General features: G+C 37.5%; 1 protein-coding gene across 2 annotated transcripts in view; it reads left to right on the forward strand.

Annotated features, from left to right (window-relative positions):
- The window catches only part of GANC (glucosidase alpha, neutral C), a 76842-nt gene that overhangs the window by 20647 nt on the left and 39589 nt on the right, over positions 1-16606 (forward strand). For both annotated transcript variants that reach the window (XM_060148128.1, XM_060148117.1), the window contains exons 5-10: positions 1165-1347; positions 7781-7829; positions 10748-10814; positions 12231-12327; positions 13391-13583; positions 13812-13965. In XM_060148128.1, coding sequence (XP_060004111.1) covers positions 1165-1347; positions 7781-7829; positions 10748-10814; positions 12231-12327; positions 13391-13583; positions 13812-13965 — 743 coding nt within the window. The remainder of the gene's footprint in view (positions 1-1164; positions 1348-7780; positions 7830-10747; positions 10815-12230; positions 12328-13390; positions 13584-13811; positions 13966-16606) is intronic.

A 16606-nucleotide genomic window follows, 5' to 3' on the forward strand; every position in this document is an offset into this window, starting at 1 on the left:
GTATGATCCTCTCAGTGTGCTGTTGGATTGTGTTTGCTAGTATTTTGTGGAGGATTTTTGCATCTATGTTCATCAGTGGTTTTGACCTGTAAGTTTCTTTTTTTGTGACATCTTTGTTTGGTTTTGGTATCAGGATCATGGTGGCCTCGTAGAATGAGTTTGGGAGTGTTCCTCCCTCTGCTATATTTTGGAAGAGTATGAGAAGGATAGGTGTTAGCTCTTCTGTAAATGTTTGATAGAATTCTCCTGTGAAGCCATCTGGCCCTGGGCTTTTGTTTTTTAATCACAGTTTCAATTTCAGTGCTTGTGATTGGTCTGTTCATATTTTCTATTTCTTCCTGGTTCAGTCTTGGGAAGTTGTACTTTTCTAAGAATTTGTCCATTTCTTCCAGGTTGTCCATTTTATTGGTATATAGTTGCTTATAGTATTCTCTCATGATCCTTTGTATTTCTGCAGTGTCAGTTGTTACTTCTCCTTTTTCATTTCTAATTCTGTTGATTTGAGTCTCCCTTTTTTTCCTGATGATAGACCTAGGGATTTTAAGTGCTGTCTCTGAGCTTATATAACTCCTGGGGATCCAAAGCATCCAAAAAGTGTACGTGTCTGATTGGGCTGTTGGAAGTTAGGTGATAAATAAACAAAAGTTTCACCTTTCCATCTCACTTTGGACTGAGTGAATCAATAACCGAATCTGTGTTATTTACTCAGTTTCTGAGTGTAGGGTTGGAATGAGAAAGAAAAGCAAAATGTTTAAATTCTATGCACCAACTTGTTACCAGACCAAAGTAATAATGATGATGAGAGCTAACATTTACTGAGCGCTTATTATATGCCAGGCTCTTTGCCAAGTGCTTTACATGTGTGATCTCATTTAATCCTCTCAAAAATCTCTATTTGTTCTTGCTTTTATCATTTCCACTTTACAGATGAGGAAAACAAGAACTAGAAAGATTAACTTGTCCACAGTTATACACCTAGTGTGTGGGAGAGCTATGTTTAGTCCAGTCTTTCTGACACCAAAGCCCATGCTCTCAATTACAGCTCTCTACTGCCTTATCTGTGCTATGTCACATGAATATTGATTTACTAATTTGAATTGAGAATTGCATTGAGCCATGTAAACCTACAGCAATTTATTTTTCTCTTCCTGCCTTGTTTTCCAGGCTGATTTCATGCTCAGGGGATACAGGCAGTCTTGTATTGGCAAATGGAAAAGGAGATCTGAAGTGTCACATCACAGCAAACCCATTCAAGATAGACTTGGTATCTGAAGAAGAGATTGTGATGAGCATAAACTCCCTGGGCCAATTGTACTTTGAGCAGCTGCAGATTCCTCCCAAGCAAAGGTATTTTTGCACATTACTTAACACATAAAGAACTTAAGAAAACCTGACTGTGAATACCAGTTACCTAAATAGATAATACATCACCATAGAAAACTGGTTTGCCTTATTTGCTGGGATATTGTTCTGAGAAATTTCATCTTTTCACCTGTGCAGGTGAATGCAGGCTTGATGACAAAAATTATTCTCAGACATTTGTGAAGATGACACTCTTAACACATCCTATATGTTTGACTGAGGACGTTCTCTACCCTACACATCCTTCTAAAAAATCATCCTGTTAACTTTTTTTTTTTTTAATAAATATATTTATTTATTTTTGGCTGTATTGGGTCTTCGTTGCTGAACGCGGGCTTTCTCTAGTTGCGGCGAGCAGGGGCTACTCTTCACTGCGGTGCACAGGCCTCTCATTGCGGTGGCTTCTCTTGTCGCGGAGCACAGGCTCTAGGTGAACAGGCTTCAGTAGTTGCAGCACGTGGGCTCAGCAGTTGTGGCGCACAGGCCTAGTTGCTCCGCAGCATGTGGGATCTTCCCGGACCAGGGCTTGAACCCATGTCCCCTACATTGGCAGGCAGATTCTTAACCACTGTGCCACCAGGGAAGCCCACACCGTGTTAACTTGATAGATGCTAATGTGAACTAACATGTCTTCAGAATTTCATTTTACCTCCTTAGTTACCTCCATGAGTTACCTTAGACTTGAATAGTTGTCCAGGAATTTTCTGGAACCAACCATTTGATCAAAGCTGTTTGTGTGTGGGTCGCATGAATTGGAAGATAGTAGTAGAAGGAGATTCTTCTTCCATTTTTACCAATATTGTCTTTAAATCCTCCAGTCTTTCTATTTTTACCCAAATAATGAACATCTTATATGAGCTGCAGAAAGCATTCAACATAGTGATTTTTTTCTGAGTTTCAACTTATTTCTATTTTAAAATTTTAATATTAAAAAATCTTATTTTGGGACTTCCCTGGTGGTGTAGTGGTTAAGAATCCACCTGCCAATGCAGGGGATGCGGGTTCAAGCCCTGGTTCAGGAAGATCCCACATGCCGTGGAGCAACTAAGCCCATGTGCCACAACTGCTGCGCCTGCACACTACAACTACTGAAGCCCACGCACCTAGAGCCCATGCTCTGCAACAAGAGAAGCCACCTCAATGAGAAGCCCACACACCGCAACAAAGGGTAGCCCCTGCTCGCCTCAGCAAGAGAAAGCCCGTGCAGCAACGAATACCCAATGCAGCCAAAAATAAATAAATAAATTTATAAATTTATAAAATATAAATGACTTATTTTATCACAGAAATGTGTTCATTGAAGGAAAAATAGAAAATATTGAAAAGAAGAAAAAATACCCATAATCCTGCCACCTACTCTGTTAGTGCCTTATGAATATAATTCAATTACTTTTTTTGACTGAAAATACTAATAGCATAACAAATCCCTGTGTATTTGTTATTTATATTTAATTCATTATTTATTTATATTTAAAGCATTAATATTTAAAACATTTTTTCCTTTTACTAAACTCCCATTATTTTTGTTTTAGAGGTGATATCTAAGTTGGGCTTTTTAATTTTTATTTATTTTTTTAAATAAGCACATTGTACAAAGGTGTATATACACAGGGAGATCAGCTCGGTGCTTTGTGACGACCTAGAGGGATAGGATAGGGAGGGTGAGAGGGACGTTCAAGAGTGAGGGGATATGGGGATATATGTATACATATAGCTGATTCACTTTGTTGTACAACAGAAACTAACACAACATTGTAAAGCATTTATACTCCAATAAAGATGTGAAAAAAAAAGGTGTATATAGTGAAAAGTCTCCCTCACCATTTGTGCTTGAGCTACCTCATTCCATCCTTGAAAGTAATCAGTGTTTCCAGTTTTCTGTGTATCCTTCCAGAGATAATTTATGCCTATACAATAAGATTAATGTATTCTTTGTTTTTTCCTTTCCTGACACAAATGATATCATCTTTACACATTATTCTGTACCTTGCTTTTTTTCCCTTCACCAATGTGGTAGTTTCTAATTTCTTTAAAACAGCTACATAGTTTCTATTATATGGTTACACTGTGATGCATTTAGTTAATCCCTGCTAGTAGACTTTAAAGTTGTTTCTGATATTGTTTTACAACTACTTACTTCATGAATAACCTTGTATATGTGTCATTTTGCATACATGCAAGTATATCCATAGACCAGAGTCACAGAAGTATAATTTCTGATCAAATGGTTTGTACATCTGTACTTTTGATAGATGTTTCCAAATTGCCTCCCATAGAGGTTGTGTACTAGTTTATATTTCCATTATTTGTATTTATCTTTGTGTTAGGAAAATTAGATTATCCACTTGGAAAAAAAATGTAAGGTCCTAACCTCAGAACATTAGCAAAAATGAATTCCAGATAAATAAAAATAAAGCACACAAGAAAATAAAAATAGGAAAAAATGTAGAATTTAAAAAATCTTAGTGTAAGAAAAACGGAAGAGCCATAAGGAAAAAGGGTGATTGATTCGATTACTTAGAAATTTTAAACTTTAAACTTTATTATAACCGCAAAAACAAAATACAAACAAACAAAAAAACTTGAACAAAATGAAAAGGCAAGGACTTGTAATTTCCAGTCTGGCATGTGAGGAGCTCAGAAGTTGCCACAAACAAGAATGAAACGTCAATCAAAAAAAAAAAAAAGAAAATTACTCAAAATACAATATAGACCTAAATGTAAAACCTAAAACTATAAAACTTCTAGACAACAATGAAGAAAATCTTGAAACCTTGGATCAGGCAAAGATGTCTTAGATATTACACCAAAAGCATGATCCACAAAAGAAAAAATGGGTTAAATGGATATAACCAAAAGTAAAAATGCCTGCCCATTCAAAGACTATATGAAGAAATAGGTTATTATTCTTCCTTTAATTTGCATTGACTATTAATTACTTTATTTTGTTTTATTTTGTTTTATTTTATTTTATTTTACTGTAGTAAGAGCACTTAACATGAGATCTACCCTCTTCACAAAATTTTAAGTGTTCCATACAGTATTGTTAACTGTAGGCACAGTGCTGTACAGTAGGTCTCTAGAACTTATTCATCTTGCTTAACTGAAACTTTATGCCCATTGATTAGTAACTCCCCATTTCCCCCTCCCCTTAGCCCCTGGCAGCCACCATTCCTCTTTGAGTCTATGAATTTGACTATTTTAGATACCTAATATAGGTGGGATCATGTAGTATTTATCTTTCTGTGACTGGCTTATTTCACTTAGAAGAATGTCCTCAAGGTTCATCCAGGCCTTAGACTTTGTTCATTTGAGTATGAGTTGCTTCAAACTGGAGGAAATGATCTGGAAATGCATTAAAATTTAAAATATGCATACGTTTGAACTAGCAGTACCAGTTTTGGGACTTTGTCCTGTTGTAATCAAACACACATGTATCTAAGATAAATGTATGAAGGCGTTTATTGTGGCATTGTCATAGTAAAAACTAGAAAAAACCTGAATAATTAACCATAATCAATTATAATAAAATATTATTCAACAATAAAAAAGGGATATTAATCCCTCTGTATAATGATTTAAAGCTTTAGTATATTAAAAAAAGACTATATGAAGAGAATGAAAAGATAATTCATAGACTAAGAGAAAATATTTGCAAAGTATATATCTAATAAAGAAGTTGTATGGATTGACATACTATAGAAAGAACTCTCAAAATTTAAGAAAATAATCTAATAAACAAAAGATTTGAACAGATATTTCACGAAAGAAGATATACAAGTGACAAATAAGCACTTGAAAAATATGTTTAATGCCGTTAGTCATTAGGGTATTGCAAATTAAAACAACAGTGATGTACTACCACACACCTATTAGAATGGCTAAAGTTTAACAGGCCAACCATATTGTTAATGTAAATTGACCAAATAAAATTATATCCTTCTTAGCAGGAGCTGATAAACTGACACTGGGCTTGGAAATGTAAAAAAAAATTTCTATAGACGGGCTGAACTGAAACCAGGGAAGAGTGAGTTCACTAGATGGGGGGAACATGGCTATTTGGAGTGAAAGGTCAGTCCACAGCATCGTAATAACACTAATGTGTATATTCACAACAAAGTAATGTCACTACATTTAACAGACAGCACCAAAAAGTAGACATAGTGGGGACAAAAGTTCCCTGATATAAATGGCTGCCTAGACTTATTGTCCTTGTGGATCCTTGGGAGGCATTCTTTGAGAACAAATTGAGACTGGTCCCTGGGCAGAACGTTGCTCTCTGCCTGTTGAACATTCATGCTGCAAGAAGAGGTAATGAGCCTTATTCTAAGTACAGATGTACCTTGTACTTGTGTAATGTCATAAAGGAGAATCATAGTTTACATGCAATCTTGCAATCTTCTGCTATGCAAAGTGTTTATTTTGCCTTTTTCAATATATTTGCTTGACTTAGGTACTTTGAACAAGGAAAAGAAAAATAAAACACCTCTGAACTCTGATCTTTCACTGCTTTTGTACATTCTGATTGTGAAGTTGAGGGTAAGGATGTTCAGAAACCCATGGGGAATTTATATGCCTTCAGAATATTGTGCATGTTCTAATATGATGAGCTTTTAAAACACTTCGTTAAAACATGAATCAATATGTGTAATTGTATAGATACTCAGCTAATTTTGAATGCTGCTGATGGCATAACTATATATAAATATAAATTTTTATATCCAAAAATATATTCTTGTGTGCTGCTTTTCCTACCTGGTGATGTTATTTCATATAATGAAGATTGTTTTCTTTTTCACTAACTCATTTCAAAGAGAAAGAATTTTACTTATAAGCAAGCTGTTTTTCCCCCAAACATTCCAAAACAATTCTTTTTCTTCTTTGTTTTTTTCATCCAATAAATGATAACATTATGATCTTTAAAAAAGAAAATAGCAGAGCAGTTTTTCAGTTATCTGAAACGCTGTCTCCTGGGCTGCAGTCGTCATTTTGCCCCCAATAAAACTTAACTCCCAACTCTCAAAAAAAAAGAAAATAGGAGTAGTTATATTAATTTCAGAAAGAGCTAACTTCAAAACAGGGAAAGTATGTGCCTGATAACAAAGCATCAAAATACTTGAGGCAAGAATGATAGAACTGCAAGTAGAAATAGATGAATCCACTATTACAATTAGAGACCTTAACACCCTTCTATCAGGAATGGACAGATTCAGCAGGGAGAAGATCAATAAGGACATATTCTAATTCAAAAGCACCATCAATCAGCTGGCTATAATTGACATCTATAGTCTCCTTCATCCAACAACAGTAGAATACACATTCTTCTCAAGCTCACATGGAACATTCACCAAGACCATATTTTGTGTCATAAAACACACCTTAACAAATTTAAACAAATGGATATCATACAACGCCAGCTCTCAGACCACAATGCAATTAAACTAGAAATCAACAACAGAAAGCTGGAAAATTCCAAAATACTTGAAGATTAAACAACATGCTTCTTAATAACACAAAGAAGAAATCTAAAAAGAAAGAAAGGAAAAGATTTCAAACTAAATGAAAATTCAAATACAACATCAAAATTTGTGGGATGCAGCAAAAGCAGTGCTTTGAGGGAAATTTGTAGCATTGAATGCAAATATTAGGGGGGCAGATGCATGTGAAGAGAGGCACATAGGAACTCCAAAAGAACAAGTCATTTCTGTTGCTTATGCTCACTGGTAGGTTCATAATTGTTCACTTTAGTATTATTCTTTAAACTCTGTGCATACATTATATACTCTTCTATATGCATGCTGCATTTTACACTAAAGAAAAAATTAATGTATAATGAGTATGAATAGACAATTCACAGAACTAGAAATACCATTTAATGTATAAAAAGGTAGTCTGCATCATTAATGGTACAAGTTCAAACTGAAATGCATTATCTTTTCTAAAACTTTAGATTGGCAAAGAGTTAAAAAAAAATCCATGAAGTCTAGTATTGTTAAGAATGGAAGAAATATGCACCCAAATACAACTATAGGTGTTAGAATAAGTTGTCATCATCGTGCAAGACAGTGCATCATGTTGCTCCATTCTAGGGTAATATTGCGCGAGAGGAACTGTGTTCTACCTTGCTTACGTTTTGTTTAAATACTATGAACATGTATTACATTTATAATAAAAAAACTGATTAATGTATTTTTAAAAGACTTAAGGAAATTCAAATCTCTCTATATTTTATAAGAAATCAAGCTGTTGGATTAATGTTCATCATAAATGTTTAATTTCATAAATTTATTTTTATAATGATGTTATTTTTAATAAGTTAAAGGATATAATTTATGGGGTCTCAATATTTGGAAATGGAAATCTTTATCATTGAACAAATTGTCAGTCTTGCCATGAGTGAAACAACTTTATATTACAGCAGAGCCACCAAGGAAAATGAGGAGGATACATCAGATGATACCACTCAGGTAATCTACATAGAGTAATTTATCTTTTTAAAATGTTTTTCACTATCATCATCATTATGTGGAGTATAATAGGTCTGTTCTTCCCTTATACAGGTGGGTAGTTGGTAAATGCTTTACCACATATAAATGGGACCTCCTGTAGGCCAGGCACTGTTCAAGGAATTGGTGCTGTATCATCAAACTAATCCGATTCCCTCATTATCATGGAGCTTATATTCTTCTAAGTCACATTAACTTTTTGGACTTTAAGAGCAAAGGAGAACTATGGAAAGGTCTTAAGCAGCAGAGATACATGGTCTGATTTCTGTTTCGGAAAGATTATTTTGGCTAAATTCTGGAGAATGGACATTCCAGAAATCGTCTCTTCATCCAAAGCCCCACACATCTTTAAAGGAACCCTGACAGTAGCTATGGCCACGAAGAATGGTGAAAAATATTTCCAGTGCAATAAGACAAATGCTTCTCCCTCTTGAGAACTGGCCCATACTGATGAATATGAGAGAGAATAATTTTTCCATTTTCAAATAGGGAAGATAAAAACTAACACATTTGTGCCTTACACAGCTTTGTGACAATATGTTATATTAGCTTTTGGGAGACCTCTAATCAGATAGCTTAGATAGTGGTTTTGAGTCAAACACCCCTTTGCAGGACTCTGATGAAAGCTGTGAACCACCTCTGTAGAAAAAAAATTTTTTTCCTACTGTTTCAGGGAGTTCACAAACTTTAAAGCCTATCTAGACCTCAGGATAATAATCCCACATTAAGAATTCAGGTGTCGGGCTTCCCTGGTGGCGCAGTGGTTGAGAGTCCGCCTGCCGAGGCAGGGGACACGGGTTCGTGCCCCGGTCTGGGAAGATCCCACATGCTGCGGAGCGGCTGGGCCCGTGAGCCATGGCCGCTAAGCTTGCACGTCCGGAGTCTGTGCTCCGCAACAGGAGAGGCCACAACAGTGAGAGGCCCATGTGCCGCAAAAAAAAAAAAAAAAAAAAAAAAAAAAGAATTCAGGTGTCGTTTTAAAAAAAACAGACTCACTTTACAGAAGATTTAATTATGAAGAAACAGCCTAGAAATAGGGAAAGGGCTCACTTTATTATTATTTATTTATTTATCTATCTATTTATTTATTTTGGCTGTGCTGGGTCTTAGTTGTGGCACTCAGGATCTTCGTTGCAGCATGCGGGATCTTTTAGTTGCAGCATGAGAGATCTTTTAGTTGTGGCATGCGGACTCTTAATTGTGGCATGCATGCGGGATCTAGTTCCCTGATGAGGGTTCGAACCCAGGCCCTCTGCATTGGGAGTGCGGAGTCTTACCCACTGGACCACCAGGGAAGTCCCTCACTTTTTAAAAAGAAATGTGCTTTTCACATACACACACAATTCTTTTAAAACTTTTTTCATTTTACCAGAGAAAAGGTGACTTTTGTAAAGCTTGAAAGTTCATGGCTCTAGGTCAAAAGATAGTGAACCTGAGCAGTGGCCATCCCAGTTGACTTCTCCATCCAGCACAAGAACACAGCCAGTAGTTTGGCTAATTGAAGCAGGGGGGAAGGTGCCCATCTCAGCCAAAATCTTTGCTTAGGGTCTCTCAGAAGAGACCCAAGTTATTTGATTCTAAATGTTTTGCCTTACATATGTAAAAGACTGCATTTTGCAAAGTGCTTTCACATCATTTTGGCTCTTTTAAAGATATTCACATCAAACAGTGTGGCAGTTCCTAAACAATTAAACATAGAATTACAATATGAGGGGCTCACCTGGTGGTGCCGTGGTTAAGAATCCGCCTGCCAATGCAGGGGACACGGGTTCGAGCCCTGGTCCAGGAAGATCCCACATGCCCTGGAGCAACTAAGCCCGTGCGCCACAACTACTGAGCCTGCATTCTAGAGCTCGCGTGCCATGACTACTGAGCCCGCGAGCCACAACTACTGAGCTCGCCTGGTGCAACTGCTGAAGCCTGCGTGTGCCTAGAGCCCATGCTCCGCAACAAGAGAAGCCACTGCAATGAGAAGACCGTGCACCGCAACAAAGCGTAGCCCCTGCTTGCCACAACCAGAGAAAACCCATGCCCAGCAACAAAGACCCAACGCAGCCAAAAATAAAAATAAATAAATAAATAATTAAAAATTAAAGAAAAAAAAGAATTACGATATGATCCAGTAATTCCATTTATGGATATATATCCAAAACTGAAAGTGAGACTCAAACCAATATTTGCAGCCTATGTTCATAGCAGAATGATATTCACAGTAGCCAAAAGGTAGAAGCAATCCGGTAATCCAAGAGTCATTGACAGATGAATGCACACACAAAATGGAGTATATACATGCAATGGAATATTATTCAGCCTTAAAAAGGAAGGAAATTCTGATACATGCTACAAAATGGATGAATCTTGAAGACATTATACTAAGTGAAGTAAGCCAGTCTCAAAAGGACAAATACTTTATGATTCTACTTAGATATCTAGAGTAGTCAAATTCATAAAGACAGGAAATAGAAAAGTAGTTGTCAAGAGCTGGGGGGAGGGGAGAATGGGGAATTATTGTTAAATGGGTGCAGAGGTTCAGTTTGGAAGCATGTAAAAATTCTGGAAATGGATGGTGATGATGGTTGTACAACATGTGAATGTACTTAATGCCACTTAAAAATGGTTAAAATGGTAAATTTTAAGTTACGTACATTTTACCACAATAAAAAATATATTCATGTCTGCTATAGATCATAAGGATGATTAATGGCGTTTATATAGAACATAGATCTAATTTGATTAATATACTGATATCACAAATTGGCCTTTTAAAAGATGAAATCACTTCCTCAGTCTAATATTTTAATCAAATAAATGTGCTATTGTGGTGACAACATTTGTTGCAATATATAACCTCAGTTTGCTCCCTTTTTTTGTGCCAACAGGAAAATCAAGAGGAACTGGGCCTGTGGGAGGAGAAATTCAGAAATTTTGTGGATGTCAAAGATAATGGTACAATTAAAACTGGTGTAGTGTTAAAACAGACCTTTCCAAAATGGCCAAAAGTCTCTATCTAAAAGTCCCTTGAGCTTTGGCACCTAAACACATGACTTCTGTAAGGTGAACAGAAATCTCATGTTTGGGTCCCCTATTCTTCAGTAATGCATTGCAATAGAGAAATAGTGAGTGTATGACTTGTGGGGAGTGTAGAAGTATAGGCCTCATGGAGTTTCTGGTCTCATGGAGGTCCGCATACTGCTTGCACTATGCAGTGAATCAGACAGCTGCAAATTCTACATTCTATTTTTATGAGAGTCAAGTGATGAGAAACCAAGTTCTAGAGCTCATTGCCTCCAACATTTCAATGCAGTGGTTCTCAGCCTTTTCCAGGCCTCCCCATCATTCATGTGAGCATCATGTGACATTTCTCACTAGGCTTAGTGATGGGGGGGGAGGGTGTAGGTGGCTGGGAAGGAATTAGTCCCTTTAGGAGACACGGTTCAAATACTTGGGGCTTATTTAGTTGGAAAAAATACTCACTTTTCTCCTTATTTCTCCCTACCCTGGGGAATAACAGACCTTCCCTAACTCCTTGAGAATCTCTGTTCTAGCATCTATTTCTATAGCCTCATATAATGATCAGGACTGACATGTGCCCAAAAATTATAAGTAGAGGGGCCCTAAAGCTTCCCTTTCTGTAACATTATAATCCTTTTTACCTTACCTAAAGCACCCCCTTTCCATAAACTCCTCCAAATAAGGACCATTTGATGGCAAATACTTTTACCTGAGAGGGAATTTAAGTCAATGTTATCTCTCCTAGTTACTTTCATTTTCCCCATATCTCTAAAATAATTGTTAGATAAAGGACTTGTCTTTGGCTAAAGGAAATTTATATATCTACAATCACAGGAAAGGGGGTATTTTGAGGAGCCAGGAAAGGTCCTCCTGGTGCCCTTGACCTTATAGTTTCTGTATGCAGTAAGAATGAACCGTCAGGCAGAAGACACCCAGCCTTTCATCTAGTAAGTATTAAAAGTGCTCGCTATCATCTGCTTCCTAAAGCAAACAAGTATGCAATACATTTCTGGAAAATTTAGATTAGGGAAAAAATCTAAAACTTTGTAATCCTATTTTACAGATAGAAAGGAGATTTACTATAAATGAGGACACAGAGAACTTTAGCACACAGCTAAGGAAACATAACTAATAAGTGCCCAGAACTTTGCCATGTGCATTTTTGTATCCCCACAACACCTAAATATAACCATACAGAGAGTCAGCATACATGATTTACTGATTGATCAGGGCAAGCTCAGGTCTCTTGATCCCTAGTCTAGTCATCTTGCTGCTCTTATAGTTGCTGAATCTCCTTAATCGAATGTCCCACTGAGAAGCAAAACTCAGTCACTATCCTGGTCCCTGCAGGTCCTGCCTCCATTGGTTTGGATTTCTCCTTGCATGGGTTTGAGCATGTCTATGGGATCCCGCAACATGCAGAATCACACCAACTTAAAAATACCAGGTAAAGTGAAAACAAGAATTCTTACAGGAGGCTCTGGTTTCTGGACTGGAAAAGTTTGAAAGGAAAATATGTGAGATGTCTGAGCCAGTGCTAATATGTATCTGGCCTTTCCCCTCTTGATATTGCTTGTAGATCTTTAAGAATTTCCCTTTAATGATCGCCCAGAGCAGTGGTTTTCAATTTTTATATTTTGGCAAAAAGAAGACAATTATAAAAACTGTATTGCTGAACCTAAAAATATAGAGGAAGTAAAAATATGGAGCTGCTGTGGTTGAAGTAGCAGGGAGAGCTTCATAATATCACCTCCCCAGGTTTTGCTTTCACCTCCCAAGGCCTTTCTATGGAACCTTGGGAAATACACTGTGAAGATCACTGACCTAGAAAAAGGCTTTTACCAAAAAAGGACAGTGAGCCAGAGGATGGAAGAGTGTGGCATCTCATATCACCTTTGATTCCCTCGGGGAGATTATTTCAAACTAACACTATTGACAAACAAATGCCAGGGGTATCACTCTAAGAGGAAGCGGAACCAAAGAGAAACAGAGTCTGGTCAAAGTTGCCAGGTTCAGATGCTGTTTAGATAATAGGGAGACATAGTGACAAGTGAATCAGAAACTGTGTTGCTCTCACACCAACCTGAGCTCCGTGTTCCCCACCTCAATTCAGTTCCTAATCTTTCCCTACTCAGCACTGTGGAAACATGTTAGGATACTATCATTTTGCTTTCACGACAGAGAAATACAAAATTTGTCAATTTATTGTGTGCTTGCTATTATGCAGGATTCACAGGAAATGGTCCTCACCTCACAAGAGATATTTAGAAAAGCTATCTAAGATATGAGATCATACACGCCAATAGTAGCCTGAGGGGATGCCAAAGGAATCAAAGGAGGAGGATCATATTCACCCACATTGGGTCAGGAAACCTTTAGGGAAGTGTTAGGAGTTGAGCTTTGAAAGATGTATTGTACCCAAGGGGAGAATGCAGGGGAGAATGGAGCTATAATATTCATTAAGAATATATATGCAGTGGTAATTGGTAATCCTTCCTTGTGTGTTTCAGTGATGGAGATGCTTACCGTCTTTATAACCTAGATGTCTATGGATATAAAATACATGACAAAATGGGCATTTATGGTTCAGTGCCTTATCTCCTGGCCCACAAACTGGGCAGGACTCTAGGCATTTTTTGGCTAAATGCCTCAGAAACACTAGTGGAGATCAACACTAGTGGAGATACAGAGCCTGCTGTAAAGGTGAGCAATGGATCATGGCTGCATGTCATACTCACAGAAGAAACAAAACCACTGAAGTGTAATTGTAGCTCTGGGCTTTTAATGGCAGTCCTCTGCCTCCAGAGTCCTCGCAGTATAATCAGTGAAGGTTATTGGTATGTACTAAAGGATCAGACTATTACACACATATGGATGGGTGTTGTGGGTTAGAGGGAAATTTTTCAGACCTTCATTTCATTCCTTTTCCAGGATGCATTGACCCAGACGGGCCCAGTTGCTGTTAAACAAAAGGTCAGATCTCAAACTGATGTGCACTGGATGTCAGAGAGTGGAATCATTGATGTTTTTTTGCTGACAGGACCTACACCTTCTGACGTCTTCAAGCAGTACTCATACCTTACAGGTACTTGCATGTGGAAGTGCCAGTTTCTTGTTCCATTATATTTCCTCTATCCCATGTAGAATCACTGTAAATTAATATTTGTTGTACACCATATAGTATTTATAAACAACTTACCCAAGCTTTTAAAGAAGCAAGCATTTCTCCTCCCACTCTCATCCCATTCAGCTTGGTTAAACATTCCACTAGGGCTGGAACTCTCCATTCTCTAATCCCTACTACTCACCATCTGCCTTCCTTAGAGCCTTTTAACCCCTGGGCTTTCTCTTCCTTTATCTCAGATGACCAGTATCCCAACCTGAACTTTTCTATGTTCTCTTCTCCATTAAAATATAGTGGCTTTAGCACTATAAAAGCATTTTATCTTTAAAAGATATGAGATTGGGGCTTCCCTGGTGGCGCGGTGGTTGAGAATCTGCCTGCCAATGCAGGGGACACGGGTTCGTGTCCCGGTCTGGGAAGATCCCACATGCCGCCAGGAGAGGCCACAACAGTGAGAGGCCCGCGTACCGCAAAAAAATAAAATAAAATAAGAGATATGAGATCATCTCAATTGATTGCAGAAAAAGCATTTGACAAAATCCAACACTATTTCATGATAAAAACATTCAGAAGACTAGGAATGAAAGGAAACTTCATCCACATGATAAAAGGCATTTATGAAAAATTCACAGCTAACATCATACTCAATGGTGAAAGACTGCAAGGTTTTCCCTAAGATCAGAAACAAGATGAGGCTTCCCTCTTTCACCACTGCTATTGAACATTGTAGTTAAAGTTCCAGCCAGAGAAATTAGTCAAGAAAAAGAAATAAAAGGCATCCAAATTGGAAAGGGAGATGTAAAATTATCTCTATTCGTAGATGATGTGATACTATATGATAGAAAATCCCAAAGAATACACACACACACACACACACACACACAATTAACCAAAGTTGCAGGGTACATGGTCAACACACAAAATGAGCTGTGTTTCTATACACCAGCAATGAACAATCTAAAAAAGAAATTGAGAAAACAACTCCACTTACAATAACATCCAAAAGAATAAAATACCCAGGAATAAATTTAACCAAGGAGGTGAAAGACTCGTATGCTGAAAACTACAAAAAATTCCTGAATTAAAGAAGGCCTAGATAAATGGGAAGAAATCCCATGTTTGTGTATTGAAAGATTTAGTATTGTTAAGCAAGCAATACTATTGGACGCAATCTACAGATTTACTACAATCCCTGCCAAAATTCCAATGGCCTTTTTTTAAGAAATGGAAAAGCTGATCTTTAAAATCATACTGAATTTCAAAGGGCCCTGAATGGCCCAAAAGTCCTGAAAAAAAAATGTTGGAGGACTCATACTCCCCGATTTCAAAACTTACTACAAAGTTAAAGTAATCCAAACAGTGTGGTACTGGCATAAGGATAGACATATAAGCCAATGGAATAGAATTGAGAGTCTAGAAATAAACCCATACATCTCTGGCCAATTGATTTTCAATAAATGTTCAAGACCATTCAATGGAGAAAGAATTGTCTCTTAACCACATGGCACTGGGACAACTGGATATCCATGTGCAAAAGAATGAAGTTGGACCCCTATCTCACACCATATACAAAAAATTAACTCAAAATTGATCAATGACATATATATAAGAGCTAAAGTCATAAAACTCTTAGAAGAAAACAGGGATAAATCTTCATGACCTTGGATTGGCAACAGATTCTTAGCTATGACACCAAAATCACGAGCAACAGAAAAAAAAATTAGACAAGTTGGACTTATTTAAAACTAAAAACTGGGCTTCCCTGGTGGCGCAGTGGTTGAGAGTCCGCCTGCCAATGCAGGGGATGCGGGTTTGTGCCCCAGTCCGGGAAGATCCCACAAGCCGCGGAGTGGCTGGGCCCGTGAGCCATGGCCGCTGAGCCTGCGCATCCAGAGCCTGTGCTCCGCAACGGGAGAGGCCACAACAGTGAGAGGCCTGAGTACCGCAAAAAAAAAAAAAAAAAAACCCTAAGAACTTTTGTGCATCAAAGGACATTATCACAAAAGTGAAAAGGCAACCTATAGAATGGGAGAAAGTATTTGCAAGTCATACATAAGATAAGGGTCTAGTATCCAGAATACATAAAGAACTCTTATAACTCGACAATAAAAAGGAACAATCTAACTCTAAGATGAGAAAAGGGCTTAAATAGACATTTCTCCAAAGATGTACAAATGGATTAACAAGAACATGAAAAGATGCTCAACAGCACTAGGTATTAGGAAAATGTAAATTAAAACCACAGTGAGATACTGCTTCCTACCCACTAGGATGACTAAATCAAAAAAAAAGGGGAAATAATAAGTGTTGGTGAGGATGTAGAGAAGTTGGAAACTCATACATTACTGGTGGGAACGTGAAATGGTTCAGCTGGTGTGGAAACAGTTTGGCAGTTCCTCAAAACGCTAAACATAGAACTACCATATGACCCAGCATGATGATTGATTTTGTGTCAACTTGCCTAAGTCATGGTGCCCAGATATTTGGTTAAACATTAGTCTAGATACCACTGTGAAGTTATTTTTTAGATGAGATTAACAGTTAAATCAGTAGACTATGAGTAAAGCAGGTTAGTCTCCGTAACATGAGTGGGCTTCATACA

This window comes from Lagenorhynchus albirostris, chromosome 1, assembly GCF_949774975.1.
Source record: "Lagenorhynchus albirostris chromosome 1, mLagAlb1.1, whole genome shotgun sequence".
NCBI lineage: Eukaryota > Metazoa > Chordata > Mammalia > Artiodactyla > Delphinidae > Lagenorhynchus > Lagenorhynchus albirostris.